The sequence below is a fragment of the Temnothorax americanus genome, unplaced genomic scaffold, assembly GCF_048541705.1.
Source record: "Temnothorax americanus isolate GAGA-0224 unplaced genomic scaffold, ASM4854170v1 Scaffold3, whole genome shotgun sequence".
Classification (NCBI taxonomy): Eukaryota; Metazoa; Arthropoda; class Insecta; order Hymenoptera; family Formicidae; genus Temnothorax; species Temnothorax americanus.
In genome coordinates, this window is record NW_027509442.1 from 6978945 (window position 1) to 6992920 (window position 13976).

The 13976-nt window shown below is 41.8% G+C and overlaps 1 protein-coding gene across 4 annotated transcripts; it reads left to right on the forward strand.

Moving 5' to 3' along the window:
• The first annotated feature begins 869 nt into the window (after nucleotides 1–869).
• LOC143900242 (tripartite motif-containing protein 2) lies at nucleotides 870–13195 on the forward strand. Of its 4 annotated transcripts, XM_077411349.1 has the most exons (12): nucleotides 870–1696; nucleotides 2606–2947; nucleotides 6133–6295; nucleotides 6391–6564; nucleotides 6651–6854; nucleotides 7213–7461; nucleotides 7542–7728; nucleotides 7914–8350; nucleotides 8428–8610; nucleotides 8688–8795; nucleotides 8884–9022; nucleotides 9147–13195. In XM_077411349.1, exons 2-12 carry the CDS (start codon nucleotides 2928–2930, stop codon nucleotides 9383–9385), a joined length of 2103 nt encoding a protein of 700 aa, XP_077267475.1. In that variant the 5' UTR covers nucleotides 870–1696; nucleotides 2606–2927; the 3' UTR covers nucleotides 9386–13195. The 4 variants fall into 4 exon arrangements, with proteins under 4 accessions (XP_077267475.1, XP_077267474.1, XP_077267476.1 ...); XM_077411348.1 differs by having other exon boundaries at nucleotides 870–2947; XM_077411350.1 differs by lacking the exons at nucleotides 870–1696; nucleotides 2606–2947 and adding an exon at nucleotides 4546–5400 and having other exon boundaries at nucleotides 7222–7461.
• Nucleotides 13196–13976: the final 781 nt, after the last annotated feature.

A 13976-nucleotide genomic window follows, 5' to 3' on the forward strand; every position in this document is an offset into this window, starting at 1 on the left:
GTGTGTATCCGACGACGTTGCTGTAAGGGTAAAAACGTCGCGGCACGCGGCACGCAGTCGTGCCGGCAGGTGCTGGCTCTCGCGCGCGGAATAAAGTTGAGTGGAAAGCTGGAAAGAGAAAGAGGAAAAGGAGATCGCGGCGATCCGGTCGATCGGAACGCGGAACGGCGTTGTCGCGGACAGTGGAGAAGATCGACGCGCAATCAGACTCTCGCGTTGTCCCTTCGAGATACATATCTCTCGGGATATCTAGGCCATCAAGGATGCGTCTCTCGGTAACGCTTCGATCAAGCGCCGCGCGCTTCGTAGTCGATCGTGATCGACGCTCCTCCGACGCTACAGATGATCGGCTCGAGACGCGTCGATATTCGTCCTCGTCGAGATTCAGAAGAGGTTCCGTTGTGGGATTTCTCTCGGGGAATTGAGGAGGCCCTGGCAAGTATCTTTTTGTATCGCGAATACTTCCGCAGAATCTGAGATTGTCCGTCGTCGGCAAAAAAAACCTAGGAAAACCATAAGTCGCTTAAACTTTAATACGTCGTTACATGTTTTAACACTTGGGAGACAGTAGTCAGAATCCAATTCTATATTTAAGATCGTTTTAAGTCCGATGGTCTTAAAAGACTTCGTCCATCCGAGCAAGTGATCGCGCGCATGGTATTTCAAGATCTTAAAGACGATCTTGAACACAAGGTCGGGCTATAAATACCGTCATTAAAGCTTGAAGGTTTCCAGCAACTCGTTTGAGAGTTTTCATTAGGTAAATAAACGACTTCCCGCTCGATGATTTTTCTTCTTAGAAGCTCCACAAAATATTCCTCCCCCTGTACAAACTTTCGGGTCCCATTGCGTCCATTCGAAAGCAGGATCCTGGAAAACCGCGCATATATTTTTTTCTCTAAAAGCGGAAACGCGAAAAGTGAAAGGTTCTCCTCGTAACGTATTTTATACCAGTCTCAACCGGCGCCAATCGAAGGTGCGGTAACCTCTCGCAGAAGCCAAACGAAATAACGAAGCTCAACGTACGATAACATTAACGACAGCGTCAACGATCTCTCACATAAGCCGTGATGCGACAGTCACATCGTCGGCACTGAAAGCGTTAACGGGCCCGTAATCGTTCCGTGCGATATCGGTGAAAACTTGAAAGGTTCGCGCGGCATCAGAACGAGGAGCGGAAAATGAAAGTCTCCCCTCGAAGCAACACGACCGACGTCCAGGACGGTGGAGGTATTCGCTCGTCCGGACCATCGCCAGCCGTCTCTCTCCTCGCCGAAGTCGAATAAATCGCGCGTCGCGCCCGCGCGCCGCGTGACCCAAATAGCGTGACGCGCGCGCGCGCGCGCGGTCCGCGCTCCCGAGGGTGTTTTCATCCCCGCTTCGTTTTCCCCGTGTGCGCGGAGAACACCCCTCTCTCTCTCTCGCGCCCTCCTGCCTTCCTTCCCCGTCATCGCCATCGTCATCGCCGTCGCCGCCGCCTCGCGGTGCGAAAACACGACAGCTGGTGCAGCCGTGTGACGTGTGACACCTGCTGCAACCGCGAGAGATCGATATCCGCGCTCGTCCTCGCGAGAAACCACCCGGCCCGAGGAGGAAAAACGCGACGGGCGATCACCTCGGGGCATGTCCCCGGCGGAGCGGCGCTTCCCGCGACTTCCTCGCTCCTCGCCGTGCCGCCGCCGCCGCCGCGTCTCCAGTGAGTATCCGGCCCGGCGGCGTCGCGCAGTTCGCGCGATCGTTCCGTTTTGCGCTTTGCGCCTCGTCGCTCGGTGAAGAACGATAGGCCCGGCGGTATTCTGGGACTCCTTTCGGCGGGACGGACTCTGTGCTATGCGCGACGCGCGCGCGCGCGAAAACTGCGCGTCGAGAATGTCGAGATAGCTGGTGCCAAACGTATACGTTGCAAGTCGGGAACGTTGATCCCTCGGTTCTCACGTTTCTCCCCTTCTTTCTAGCGACGCGGCGAATGCTTTTCGCGATTTTTCCCCCGTCTCGTAGCTTTCGCGCGGAACGAAAATTTGTCGAGGTAAAACGTACAAGCGCGAGTGGAATTCGAGAAGGCGTCGTCGCGTCGGGTGTCACCTAGTCGAAATATATTGGCGGATTTCCGCCGGTCATCGGTTCCGGGCGAGGGGTTAACGCACCGACGGCGGACGGCATCGCCTGGCGCCTGGCAGTCAGAGATAGTCCGTCGCAAAGCTTCGATACCGCCGATACCGCGCTGATATACGGTTTCTCACTTTCTCGGTCAGCGACGCGACGCGACGGCGCTTCCACTCGCCGTTCGCCGTGCGTGGTGCGTGCCGTGTTTATATCGCAAGCGCGCTCGCCGACACTGTTTACGTTTCTTCTGCGCGCGTGAGCGCAGCTACGCGCGCGGCGCGGTATCGATCGCGGATGGGACCTCGGGAGAGATCCCTTTAACGAATTCGACGGATGCAGTCGCGCGCCCGCTAAGAGGAAAGGTTTATTAATCCCGAAATGAAACGCGAAATATATCCCGCGGTTGTTCCCCATATATCAAGCTCTTAACGGCGCGACACGCGACGTATCGTTAAAACGAAGATAAAAGCGCGTTAAAAATAATCAATGTTATTTTTACGAGGACTCTTATCGAGATACCTTCGCGAACGACGCGGATATAACGTCGCGTAGCTGATTGACGCAGGTAAAACATCGTTTTGACAAGTGCGACAGAAAGTTTATCTCGCGCGTCGGACAGGTGGCCGTCCACGGATGTGTTTTGAAAATACCGAGGGATCGCTATGGTGTAGTGAGCTGTGAGCTTTGAGCTTTGTTCGTAAAAAGGAAATGAGAGAGAGAGAACGCGACCGCGCGAGATCGTTCCTTTGGCTGGCGACACGTCGGATCCGTACTTACCCGCGGCGAAGTAATCAGAGATTTGCTGTTATATCAAAGAAAGCTTCATGAGCTGCTGCCCTTTCATGTGAGTATCGCGTATCACGTATATATCTCGCCTGTTATTGTTTATATATAAGCGTGAGATTGTAATACAATTACTTACACATTATAATTAGATATTGCGTAAATGAGAGATATAATATAATTGTATATTTACGGATATATCTTCGTGCTATATTTTTAAAAAATATTATTTTTAATTTAAAATTAGATATGTATATATCTATATTCCTTTTATACATTCGCTTCTTTTTTAATAGAACGAAAACTAAGTAGGGGAGACCGGGGCTAACTCGACACTAGACTTTTTGCCACGTTAAATCTATCGTAGAGAAACTTGCCTTTCCTATTGTAAATGCGTCTTTATGCGCCAGTATTGTCAACGGAATTTGACAACATTCTGAGTTACGGTGTAATTTTGATAGTGGAAAAGTACGTTTTCCGATCTCACGAAAATGGTCTACTCTTTCATCGAGCTTTCGGGCAAAACTAAGCGACGTACAGCAAAATTTCCTCAAGCAATTTTGTACCTGAAGGAACGCTCTTCAAATGTGTACCGTTAACGTTGCTTGAAAATTTTAATCAATTGTTGAAACGTGCCTTTGAAAAAATTGTGTCGAGTTAGCCCCGCGGTCTCCCCTATTCCATTCGTAAAACCATGTCATCGAAATAAGACGTTTCAAACGTTTTAGAAAAAAAAAAAAAAAGAAAAGCGAGAAGTAAAATATGCAATTAATGATTTAACCGAGTCAAGAGATCGTTTGATTCGTTTGCATGCTACTCCACGCGGCACGCTAGGTATATGTGCGCGTATACGGTGTCGTACGGCCACAAGTGCAAGGCGCAAACACGCCGGTCGGTCGCTGCACCTTTCGACCGCGCAGTGCGCAGCGGAGACCGTGGAGAGTTTCACGCGAGAGGGTTTGCACGGCCGTGAACACGCGTGTTCCTTTATTACATACACGGCGCGTTGTTGCCTATCTCTCCCACGCTCTCCGCCGCGATTCAACATTCAACATTCAACCTGATTCAACCTCGCGCTCGCCGCTCTCCGCGGCGCGAGTGACGTCAGACGTGACGCGACGGCTATATCCCTCTATTCCCTCTTCTCTTCTCTCGCGCCGCCGGCGCCACACGGTCGCGCGACTGATCCCCAGGACCGTACGTCGCCACCGAAGGACTCGCTTCCAAACTGATCCAAACCCCCTTCGAATCCGTATCTTCAAATAAGAATCGAAATTATTACGTACGAAAATCTTCCGGTGGGTGGGTCATATTCCGTCAGAATACGCATTTTCCACCAAACACCCCTACTCGACAATGTAAACGTTAAATTGTAACTTGCGTGTATAAATTTACTGTTACTTTGGTGTTTGCTGGGCTATTTAATTTTTTTCTCCACGACTTAGCGTCCAACTTATTTCAAGTTACAAACCGTCTAGTTCTAAGAATTAGAAAAGGATAAGAAGTAAATTGAAACGCGATTAAATTAATTTACATTGAAAATAGACGTAAGAATAATTAAATTCCGATACGGAAACTATCGAAAATATCCGTGCTCGCGGCGCCCGCGCGTACCACGGTGGTGCCCGGTGGCCAGTCGCGGGCGACGAACGCGCGCCGCGCGCAGCTGTAAGTATAGCCGTAGCCCAAACCCCAAACGCTCTGCAGCTGATGCGGCCCGCTGCGCCGCGCCGCGCGTCCGTCTGTGTTTTTGTTTAGGAAAAACGTGACGCGCCGAGACCGAGATTCGACGACGTCGTCTCCGTGGATCTCGCGATCGTCCCTGATCGTCTCCCGCGTGTGCGTGCGCGAGATATAAGGACCTCGACCGCGCGAACGGGACGTCCGGAAGAAAATTTGCCGGAGCATCCCCTTCCCCTCTCTTGTCGCGAGAGAAAAAAATCGTCGCCGAGACCGTCATAGGGCCGCGCGGCGCGATGCGGCGCGCGGAATTCGATGTGGCGCGCGTGAATTCGCTCCCTCCGCTCGTCTCGTCCGAGCGGAGGTAGGCTGGTGGACAAAGGGCCGATACACAAACGCCGACGCGCGCGCGCGGGTCGCTCTTCGCGGTCGCCGAGCGTCCCGGCGCATTTATTTATATGCATCCGCGAGACACACATGCGGCCGTAAAAGAACGCGTCGCTCGCGCTCCGCGTTTCCGTGGCTTTCTCGTCCCCGAGGAATTCGGAATCGATTCGGCGCGTCCCGGAGTCCGGGTCCGGGGTTGTCCGTCGCAATTCTACGGCATGGTTGCGTTCGCCTCCGCGAGTCGTCCGTCTCTCTTCCCCTTGTGTCCGGCGGCGGCGAGGGTGACGCGTTGACGCGACATGCACCGGCCACCGTGATCGTTGGATTCCTCAGGATTTCCAAGGAAGCTCGAGTGAGGGAGTAGGGCTGTGTGCGTGGCGGAGCGTGCTTTCGATAGAACGACCAGCGGAATATAGTCATTATGGAGGCGTTGCGTTTAGCTATACAGTGAGTGCTCCTTTTTTTTCGGTATAGATGCACCCCTGTGGTTTGTTTTGGTCGCGCTTATGCGCAAAATGCAATTGTTCGCGGACGTTGGGAGTAACGATCTGTATATGTAATTGTTTAAGTATTTTATTTTATTTATTTCTAGTAAAAAAAACTTTGAATAACGGAATGTACGTTTTTTTCTTTATATCACTTATCTTTTAATTATAAATTGGTATGTAAAATCTATTATAGGAACTTTTATTTCATCTATGTGCAAAAATATTTTCAAATCTTGGACAAGAAGAAATCAAACACACAAATTATCTTCTTATATATGAATTATGTATCTTTTAATTTATTATTTATTTATTTTTTTTATTTCTTAAATTATACGTTCCAAAGGAGACGGTTCAATTCGACCTGACTGACCATTTATTAATATAATATTCAAATATACAACGTTTTGAGATATGGTTTGCGGTCCATGAGTTGTGTATTTGAATATTATGTTAACGAATGGCCAGTCGAATCGAATTAAACCGATCTCTTTGGTTAATTATTACTGGCGAAGAAAAAGATTACTTTTGGGTCATACGTTCTACTCGTTATACTCTGTCTCCGTTGTACGCGTTATATTTATTTAATATTGTCCATTAATATATATATATATATATATATATATATATATATTTAGCTGCGATGCTTGGCTTGCGTTGACCTTAATCAGCAATTTTCCTCGTTTGTTTTAAGGACGCGGCTCGGGGAGAGGATGGTCAGCATGAGCTCCATGCTGGTGGAGACAGTCAGTATAAATTATGAAGATTTTAATGAGAGTTTTTTAACGTGTGGCACCTGTCTCTGTGTTTACGATGGCAGCGAGCATACACCTAAATTACTACCGTGTTCGCACACGGTACGATTTATATATAAAATAAAACATTCTCTGCATGTACATTGCACGCAATATATAAATATGTATCTTTATAATCTTATATCTGTTTGTTACAGGTATGTTTACATTGTTTGACAAGGATTGCTGCGTCTCAAACGCGAGAGACGGGAGCGTTTAGATGTCCCATTTGTAGAGAATTGATAACTATTCCTCGTGGAGGGGTACCCGCACTGCCCCCGAGTTTTCTCGTAAATCAACTACTGGATCTCATGTCTCGGCAAAGACGAGAGGTATGTTTGAGCAGACGTGTCACTCAATGCGGATACAATTTTCTTCTTCGATAGCCGTGAGTATCGTTATGTCGATTTACTTGCAGGTCATCCCGAAGTGTTCGGTTCATATAAATCAGGAATTATTATTTTGTGAAACATGTGATACGGTGTTCTGTACGGTGTGTACCGGTGGGACACACGCAGGGACGTCACCCGGATGTACGGAACATACGATCATCCCCTTTAGTATTGCGATAAAAAGAATGTCCGAAATATTGCTTTATAAAGCCAACGAGTGTATATCCAAGGTGAAAACTAGTTTTTGTTTTTAACTTTCGGGCACCGTGCCTTATATTAGTCGATACATTTTTTGAGTTTTTATGCTACAATTTTATTTCTTTATTATTAGATACTTGCAAATGTAAATTTAATACTTAAGTTTTTATCCAAAAGCCGTTTACGTGTATAAAAAAGTCTCACTTATATTTTAACATTTTTCATAAAGTATCTCGTAATAACTTTTGTAATAGTATCCTAATTTTTATGTGCGTTGCCATATTTATCTACCAAATAACGCTTACAAATTAAACGGTGAGAATTATCTTCGAACTATAACACGAGCTATAACTGCTCGATCCTTACTGAGTTAAGAGTTACGTTTTTTAGTTAACACAGGCACAGGATTCTGTAAGCACGGAACTGCAACGTTTGGAGGCATCGACGGAAAAATGTTTGAGTGCGGTAGACACGGAGTTCGCGGAAATCGTCGCAAAAATAGATAAACGTCGAACGGAATTGCAGGCTGCCGTAACTGCTGCGGCTCGTGATAAGAAACACGTACTTGAGGAGCAACATTCTCTTATTGAAGCGGAGAAAACCAAAGTGGAGAGAGAATGTGAAGGATTACAATATCAGGTAGAGGATAATAAAGAATATATTGATATAACGTTACTTCTCGCGCGTATCGCTTTACACCGTGAGATTTAATCTGACAGGTCGAGGTCCGGAATATTACCCAACGTATTAACAGCCTGTCAGATCAGCTCGATGCAGCGACCGCTCTCAGCGAACCCAAGGAGAATGCTTTTATCACGTTCGAGTTCAATCATAATGACGCTCTCTCCCAATTGGAGCAGGCACTGAATAACTTGGGACGAGTACGTTCTAGTACGACATTACCAGGTATCTTAAGGATTAATAATATAGTGAAGTACCGAGACTTTAAAAAAAGATTACTCGTGTTTATATATTATATTTCATAATCGCGCGTTTCTTCTTACTTCTGATGTAAGATGTAGATTCATGATCTAGCGTCGTGAGACGTCTGCGATGTGACGCATTTTCTATATTTATGCCTTTTACGTCAGGTTTGTGCCGAGCCAGATTGAAAGACTTGGCAATAGTGAAGCTGCGAACGATCGTCGTAGTCGAAACGGTGGATTATCACGGCCATCCCCGAAATATCGGCGGTGATCTTATTAGCGCCGAAGTGACGCACGCGGACAACGTGCATGCGGACAATCAGAGCGCTCCCATTGAGACAGAAGTGAAAGATCTGGAGAATGGAACTTACGAAATTTACTTCCGACCACCGACTGCGAGTCGATACGTTTTGAAGGTGTCGGTGTTTGAACGACCTATAAAAGATTATCCGCTATTTTTCGACGCGACCGAGCACAATGAACCTATTAAAACATATGGAAGACGCGGTAACGGGAAAGACGAGTTTCACCAGCCGGTCTCGGTTGCGGTGGACGATGAAGGAATGATCTATATTTTAGATACTGGAAATTCTCGTATTAAGGTTTGTTTGGAATAATATAATGGAGAACGCAATATTTTACGTAAGCAAAATATTTAAATGTTTTCGTATTGTTTCAGGTACTCAATTGTGATTTGGAGTTTCAAAGGCATATAAATAATGAAGGCTTAGAGGGCCGCAGTTGTACGGGAATAGGTACTTCTCAACAAGGTCTCGTAGTCGTAAATTGGCGGACGCGAAAGATCACGGAAATGACTTCGTTGGGTGATACAATCCGATCGTTCTCGCATAACGCATTTCAAGTTAGTAATTATTATCGCAAAAAATTTACACAAGTACTTCTCACTTTCTTAATTACGACATTCCTTTCGTGTTCCAGGAACCCATAGACATTGCAGTGGACAAGAGTTACGGGCACATACTTGTCGCTGACAACGGTCAAAGCTGTGTATTCGTATTTGATTCGGATGGCAAGATATTATTCCAGGTTAATTTTTGTTTACATAAATATATATGAACTTTCACTGCGAGTTGCTTCATATGGTCCTCGTATAGTCATCGCGAAACGTTAACAGGTTGGTAAGAGAGGCACGTTCAAGCTAATCAGTTCTGTAACTGTCGGTCCGGCCGGTGAGATTTTAGTTGCCGATAGCAGAATTCAAGTGTTCTCCGCGAAGGGAGATTTCTCCGAGGAAATATATCCTGAAGGCAAAGGTAAGTTTCCGTACATATTTGTTAGAAATATTCTTTAACTGAAAATAACTCGAGAAAAATGGAAAATCTATTTCGTCGTGACAAAGATAAAGATTTTAGCATATTTGATTTATGTATACGTCAGGAAAAGGTGTCTACGGAGGAATAGCCGTAGACGCGGACGGCAAAATAATCGGTACCCGTACGGACAAGGGTCGCAGCATAATACAAGTACTAAAGTTAGGCGGAGGTAATATCTTAACCGAAATCGACTCACACAGCTCGAAATTGCGACGTCCCTCGGGCATAGCCGTGCTGCCAGATAATCACCTAGTGGTGGTGGACTTGGGCAATGATTGTATAAAAAAATACAGGTACTGGTAAAATGTCGTTGTTTGTTTAAACATCAAAATTTAAATTCGCGAGCGAGAGGAAAGCTCATTACAAAGGTACCACAAAAGTCAATCTAATTTAGAATTATTTATTCAGGTTTTTGTGGGACTTGTAACATCACATATTATTACGAATTTAATGCCTATGTTTTTATAAATTTTTATATATAGTTTATAAATTAGTATAAGACGTGAGATAAAATGGTCATGTCAAAAATAAATTTGACATTACTATTCTAACTTCGGTTTGCAATATACATATAGCATCACATATACTACAATTTATATTTTGTCTTCATCTATAAAATGTATTTAATTTTTTTTTTGCGTTCAGCGTTGCTTTCTCTCGTTTTCCGCATATCCGTGTGTGGGAATACAAAAGTTCTCACCATTTTAAACAAAGTCACTCAAAATGCTCAGTACTTATCGTATGTATACTTTTTTTGTATCGTTTGATAATTTTTTTAAGTCAACCGCGATTAATATTTAATCGTTTGAATGCATAAAAACGACTCTGTTGTTACCGACTAATCTAGATACATCAGTTGATGATAATCCTTTCCTGATTTTGCCAAATTAAGCTTGAAAGTTGTTTATTTTTTGTTTTGCATGTCAAATATTCATCCACACATATGACAATCGCAATCATAATTGATCGTTGAATAGCAAAAGAAATATACACAAATAATAATTAATCTAATGATTCTAAAACTATAATAAATCTGGATGTCACAGGATCTTCAATCGAAGAATCATCCCCCTCTTTTCATTATTAACGAACTTGCAAGAGATACTATATTTTTCTCATTAACAATTTTTTTTTAACATCTGGATTCATATCCCAATGTTCCTAATTTGTACAAGCGCAAACTCGGTTACATAAATGTTCATCTTGTGAAACATTAAAATATCCTAAAACCTTAATTGATGGAAATAAAATTTAAAAAAAGTAAATCTAAATTATTTCGGATAAAACTTATTTTTAATTAATATTTCAACAATCGGTTTGACGCTTAGAGATTTATCGATTGGATATATTATATTTTCACGATAGAATTAATTTTTTCTTAATACAGCATATTATAAATTCAGTTAATTACAAAAGAAGTTTTATTGTAGTATTAAACTGTAAATTAAAACTATCAAGATTATCAAAATAATCTAAACAACTTCTAGTCTTGATTTGTTTCAATAAGGAGAGTATCATTATTCGCGGATGTATAGCGTTATGCAAAAGTATTACATATACATACACTGCCGTTCTATATTATTTTACAATACGTCCCTTTCATAATAGTGCAGAGCTTTGCATTACATAAAATCAATCATATATGAACAGATTGCTCGGATACCATACTATTGAGATAAAAAAAATTCCTTTGAACTACGAGCATATTTTTATTAACCAAAATCGTGAAAACATTTTTTTAAATTTAAAACTATTGATCCTTTTATATAAATCATTTTACATTTATTATCCTGCGTGTCACGTTTATTAAATTATATTTATTAATTTATATTCTCTGTAATACGGAAAACGTAATTTTTATATTTCTTCTTTTTATTTATACTTTCAAACTTTGCAGCATTTATTACCCGCAAAAATTTCTTGCGTTCTCCAAAAAAAAAAAAACAAGAAATTTGGGTAACTCACTTCGGCATTACGTGATTTTTTAATTAACTAAAAACATAAATTATAATTAATGTAAGATAGCTATGCAAATAATTAGAAATATGATAAGAATTGTACATATATTTTTTCAGTATTATCATACATTTTCATAGAATTGGCGATACGATTTATTTATCTAGAGATATCTTCCAAATTTCATGAGACACTTGTGATTCTCTCGAAAACGATGTACTTTTTTTGAAGGCCTATAGTATCATCCATCATAACGGAATTTGTCGTTAAAAAAGACGATCCAGATTTTACACGTCTCGACTTTTATAAATATCAATGTGCAAATGATTCCATTGTTGAGATATGCTGTCTTATAACGTGTACATTGTTTAAGTTACTCTGGATAAATTATGGACTAGCATGAAAACTTAAGCAGGATTTATTGCATCGCGCGATTACTTTTTTATACATTACGGAAATACTTAAGGCCCGTCTGAAGATTATGGTTATAATCGTGAAGTGTTAGCTAAATATCACCATGATGCATATCTACTTATTCGTCGATACTTATACTTCTTAACACCGAGAGTGACAAACTTACATGCGTACGGCTTACAGTTTCTATTTCTTTGAAGCAGGAAGATATATTTTTTCACCGTAACATACTTATATCTCCATGTAGAGAATCAATTCTTAAAATAATTAGCTTTATAACCATTTTTATGCCATTTTATCTTTTACGTGACTTGTACGAGTTGCAGTTTTAGAATCATCTGCCATGTTAATATCGACAAGAAAAATTCTTGTCGTATCGTAAAAAGTCTTTCTTAGAACGTGCAAAGCTACATTGAATATATATGACATGCAATTTAAATTTAATGAAAATGAATAATGTTTGTAATAAGTTTTGCGGCTTATATTTTTGCGGCGAACGCGAAATCTTTCTATTTTTCGGACCGTATCGTAGAGATACGACATTCCTTATGAACTGCTTCGCAGAGTGATTTGCCATAGGCTACATTTAATATAAACTGTCGCATATTGCTCGTATGTATGTACGAATACGACGAGTTACTACAACACGCATTATCACGTTAGTCCTTAGCGAAAAGCATAACAGTGCCTTTATTGAGAAGACGCCACCGTATACGGTTTATATCTCATCACGACGATCGATCGATATATGTTTCTTTTGTCCAAATCGATACCGTACACAGAAAAAAAGAATATTCTTAATTTACAAATATCTTTAATTTAAACGTGGAAATCTGGAAACATTATATTGCGTTAAGCGAAGAGAGCTCGCTTGAATGAAGTAATTTTATGTATTAACCATGAAAAAAAAAGTCGAAATAAAAAGTTGAAATTTTTATAAGATTATAAATTGTTGCGTATATATGAAACATTGAATAGTTTATTAATGATTTGACCACTTCTTTTTTTTCTGTGTACCGATGTGCTCAACACTTTGATCGTCACTCGTAATCATATACGTGAATCGCACATTTTTTGGGAATTATGGCGTTTGGATGAAAAAAAAATGTGCTCTTCACTTAATCATTATCTACACGCGAGATACGAATGCCAATGTGAATTAAAAACAAGAAATCAAGAGTTATCGTCTTTGTACAAATTCCATAATTTCCCAACGAAGAATGTGTTCCCGTACACGACGTGTCAGAGTGTTGGAATGAAGACGGAGCTGCGGCAGATCGAGAATCAAATTAGAATTTTCGTCGCAGTCGATCCGCATCGAAATTCTTCCGGAATTTCTGACCCTATTTGTTTTATTCAACGTATATCTAGAGTTCAACAGGAACGTAGCGCATTGATCGTAACGTTGTGTCATTTTGTTCAAAGTCTGAATCCTAAAAAAGCTAAGTCTGATTTATTTCGTACGTCGTACGTCAACGTCCTATTGTCGCCTAAGGGTCTACCCATAAGTAGCGTACCAATTGAGACTCTCGATATCCTTTTCTTTTCCCCCGTATTTCTTTCAACGAATATCGATTCAACCACCCGATCGCAAACACCACGCAAACTCAGACTGATATATATTTTGTTGTTTGTATTTTTTGATATTGTTTAATCTAGTCATACGTCAGCTATAACTGTAACACTTATATATCATATGACTCACATAAAATATATTGTAAATAAATATGTAAGCTTGATTCATTCGAGTGGTTTTGATTAACGCGCGTAACATACTCGAGCGGACCATACTTTAATTTCCCTCCCGAGCGCGCTTGATTGTTCGATTATTCAAGCATACGTTATATTCGAGAGACGAATATTCAAGCACAATTATTTATTATTCGAAAGAATTTAATACGACAAATGATATCGAATTGTATTTGATATATTGCGCATTTTGAATTAACAAATCTCTTTTCTTCCCGTTATATTCGATTCTTTGAGTACACGTTATATTCGTTCCAAAGAATAATATATTCAAATGTGATTATTTATTATTTCACAATTCAATATTATTTGAATTAAATTCGAAAGAATCGTATTCGATATTGTGCATACGTATTTTGAATTGAAAATCCCTTCCTTTCAAACACTCCTAAAAATAACTCCGATCAATGACTCCTTATTTAATCGGCGATTAACTAATCAAGATAATATACTGTTGTATCTTGTTCGCATGGATAGAATTATCAATCTTTTTTTTTTCTTCTTTTTTTGTTCGATACACTCGATCGAAGGAGAGATTACGAGATCAGCGAATCGTGAAAATTTGCTAAGATTAACAAAAATCAGGCGAATTAATGACCGATTATGTCAATCGGAGTCATGCCGCCACGCCGCGTGAGCCGCGTCGTGGCCCTCGACCATCACGCGGCAGTCGGCACGCGGCCGCAAGGTGCCCGGCTTTGCGCGTAGGAGTCGTCGTCCCTGAGCGCGCGACAGAGACGGGGACTGGGGAGGGGAGCATTTACGCGCGAGGGAG